Here is a 3,176-nt window from a genome sequence, read left to right as displayed (position 1 = left end):
GGAGGGAGGAACTGGTAGTGGGGGGAGGGAGGAAAAGGAAGGAAAGAAGGAAAGAAAAAACTTCTCTTGTCAACGGGTTTTGTTTTGTTTTGTTTTGCTTTTTAAGAAATGGGATCTCCTGTGCTGCCATGCTGGTCTCAAACTCCTGGGTTCAAGCAATCCTCCTTCCTCAGCCTCCCAAAGTGCTGGGATTACAGGTGTGAGTCACCATATCTGGTTCAAGTATTTTTAAAAATACCCATCTATCACTAACATTACCATCTGTGAAATTTCATATGCTCATTAAATGATGCTTGAAAAAAATGTTTTGAAACTTGAAAAATGATAACAGACCTAGGATCTGAGGCTTGTTTTTAAGTGAAAAAATTTATTTCTAAAGCTACCCTTAAAGCATTTCTAACATGTCTTTTGCCTACTAATATAAAAGGATTAACCCATTACTAGGCAATAATAATAAATAAGCAAAATACTAAGATTTCATAGCAAAAAGCATGTGTGGATGTCTTTGGGCATAAGATTTTTCCTGCTTACCTCAGTCAAGTCATATTTAAAACCTGCCATCTTGCCTATGAGTTTTCCTGCCTATGGTTTTTTCAATATGAATAAACCATTTTACTGATTTCTAGAAACTTTTCCCAGATTGACTGTCTCCTGATTGGAGATCACTGCTTCTGAATCTACCTCTAATCAGAATCACACCATTCATTAAAAACAACAATAATAACATTTGCTAGTCTTTATGATGTGCTAAACATTTAATTTTCTCGACAACCCTATCAAGTAGGGAGTAACATTGCAAATTTGGAAGATGACAGAACTGAGCCTTTGGTTAAATAATTGGCCAAGTCATGACGCTATTAAGTGGTTGCACTTTGACAGATAATTCTTTCAGTCATTCATTTAGGTTTTTATTAAACGTTGAAGCTAGGCACAGACAAGATGCTTAGAGCACAGAGAAAAAAGATAGGAACTCAGGCCTTAAGTAGCACAGTTATGTGTCGAGTCAAAAATGATTTGTCTGAACCTGATGGATGTGAACTAAAAAAATTATGGATTGAGGAATTTATAAGCAGTTTTTTCCCTTTGATGTAGATACTGAAATATCTTTAGGGAAGTTCTTGACTTTGTTCTTAAAAGTGACCTTTTGATGATACCCTTTAGACAAGAACTGATAAAGTGACTCCCTCATCATTGTTCTTACAAGTCCTGATGACTGGTAAGCTGCTTTAAAATCAGATGATTCAAATCCACATATAAATGCAAAATGTGTATGCTCCTGAATATTTAGAAAATATTTTCCACTAAAATTTGAATTTAGGTCAATCTGTATCTGAAGATCATTATCTGTTCTTGAGACATCTATGCATTTTTTCAAAACAAATTAATGATTCCATGAAAGTGTCTAGATTGTTATTATTTTTATTTTCTGAAGTAGAAGGAATAATGTCAGAAATTAGGCCATTTAGAATTTTAAGAATGAAAGTGTTTAAGAATCCACAAGATAACGTTTCTTTTCATTCCAGTTCTTTTCTTTCTTTCTTTTCCTTTTTTTTTTTTTTTTTTTTTTGTGGCAGGGAGTTTTTTAATTTGGAGGGCAAAAGGTTACACTTATGGAAAGCAGAAGTCAGATTAATAAGTGTTCATTACAAAGTTGTTCTGATAGAAACTTCTCTGGGCTCTCCAACTGCATGCCAAATCGGAGTTCGTAGAAGTACAAATCTTGAAGCACATGTCCAACAGGCTGCCATCTCAAGAACTCTTATCCAGGAAAATAAAAAAATGAACATTCTTCCAGTCTCCTACTCCTCAATTAAGCATATGGGAATGATTCAGCCAACAAAGTTCATGACAACAAGGTGCAAGATGGTGCTGGCAAAGAGAAAATCAGCAAAGGCTCGCTCTGGAGAGATGCCTTGGAAATCCGCTTTGTTCTGTGGATTGATCTGTATTCTCAGGCAAACCGCTAGGATGAAACTCCCCACACATGAGATGAAGCCCGAGAGGAAAGAGTTGAAGGGGAAGGTCCCCACGAGGAGACAGTAACCGAACTGCAGCGCCCCGGTCAGCAGTATATACAGGAGGTACGCGTCCAGCAACTTCAGACGCTGCGGAGTGGAGCTCAAGTACTCTTCTAAGAACCGCGAGATAACCGACACTACCGACGCCGACATGACTACACACTCGGGGTACTCGGGCCGGCGTTCCCCAAACTCCTAGAAGACTCGACGACCACACCTTTTTTTTTTTTTTTGAGTCAAAGTCTCACTCTGTCACCCAGACTGGAGAGCAGTGGCATGATCATGGCTGATCATGACTTCCTGGGTTCAGGTGATCTTTCTGCCTCAGCTTCCTGAGTAGCTGGGATTACCAGCATACACCACCACACCCAGCTAACATTTTTTTTTTTTTGATAGAGACAAGAGCTCACTATGTTGCCTAGGCTGGTCTCAAACTCCTGGGCTCAAGCAATCCTTCCACCTTGGCCTCCCAAAAGTGCTGTGATTATAGGTGTGAGCCACCACATGCCCATCCCTGAGTTTTTGTCCAAGAAGTTCCTGAAAAGATATATTGGTCTAAATCAGTAACAGGGTGGTAACAAAACTGATTTTCTCTTCTGTTCATAATGAGTGAAGTTTGCAACAAGGGCTTAAACTGGATTTGGAGAATGGCTATTCAGAGTAAGTGGTTTTTGTCCTATGAACAGTGTTGTTAAGGGCTGAATAACCTGAGTTTTGGATGCTTAATGAGGGCTGTTGTGAATGTCTTGATGGGTTCTTGATGTTGACAGGACAGTCCCTAGAAGGAAACGGGTGGACCTTCTCTCAGTCATCCTTTTAATCCAGAGATGTTTACTCTTCTTTTGATCCAGAGGGAGTGAGGCTTACACTATAGAAATGCCTGCAAGCCAGGCTCGGTGACTTAGCCTGTAATCCTGTGCTTTGGGAGGCTGAGGTGAGTGGATTGCCTGAGCCTGCGGGTTCAAGATCCACCTGGGCAATTTGGCGAGACCTCATCTCTACAATAAATCCAAAAATTAGCCGGGCGTGGTAGCATGCACCTGTAGTTCCAGCTACCTGGAAGGCTGAGGCGGAAGGATCGCTGGAGCCCAGCAGGATGAGGCTGCGGTGGCCGGGAGCGGCCACTGCACTCCAGTCTGGGTGACGGAGTGAGACTCC

The 3,176-nt window shown here is 40.8% G+C and overlaps 1 protein-coding gene across 1 annotated transcript; it reads right to left on the bottom strand.

Annotated features, from left to right (window-relative positions):
* Positions 1-1,540: 1,540 nt before the first annotated feature.
* LOC103264774 (dolichyl-diphosphooligosaccharide--protein glycosyltransferase subunit DAD1) lies at positions 1,541-2,230 on the bottom strand. Its single transcript, XM_008062477.2, has one exon. The coding sequence runs from the start codon at positions 2,169-2,171 to the stop codon at positions 1,830-1,832; it is 342 nt and encodes a 113-aa protein (XP_008060668.1). The 5' UTR covers positions 2,172-2,230; the 3' UTR covers positions 1,541-1,829.
* Positions 2,231-3,176: the final 946 nt, after the last annotated feature.

The sequence above is a fragment of the Carlito syrichta genome, unplaced genomic scaffold (genome assembly GCF_000164805.1).
Source record: "Carlito syrichta isolate Samal-C Ts95f unplaced genomic scaffold, Tarsius_syrichta-2.0.1 Scaffold305719, whole genome shotgun sequence".
In the NCBI taxonomy this organism is placed as follows: Eukaryota; Metazoa; Chordata; class Mammalia; order Primates; family Tarsiidae; genus Carlito; species Carlito syrichta.
This window is presented reverse-complemented; position numbering and strand designations above follow the sequence as displayed.

Excerpts from the sequence above, each read along its gene's own strand:
- LOC103264774 (XM_008062477.2), bottom strand. The coding sequence starts at position 2,171 with ATGTCGGCGTCGGTAGTGTCGGTTATCTCGCGGTTCTTAGAAGAGTAC.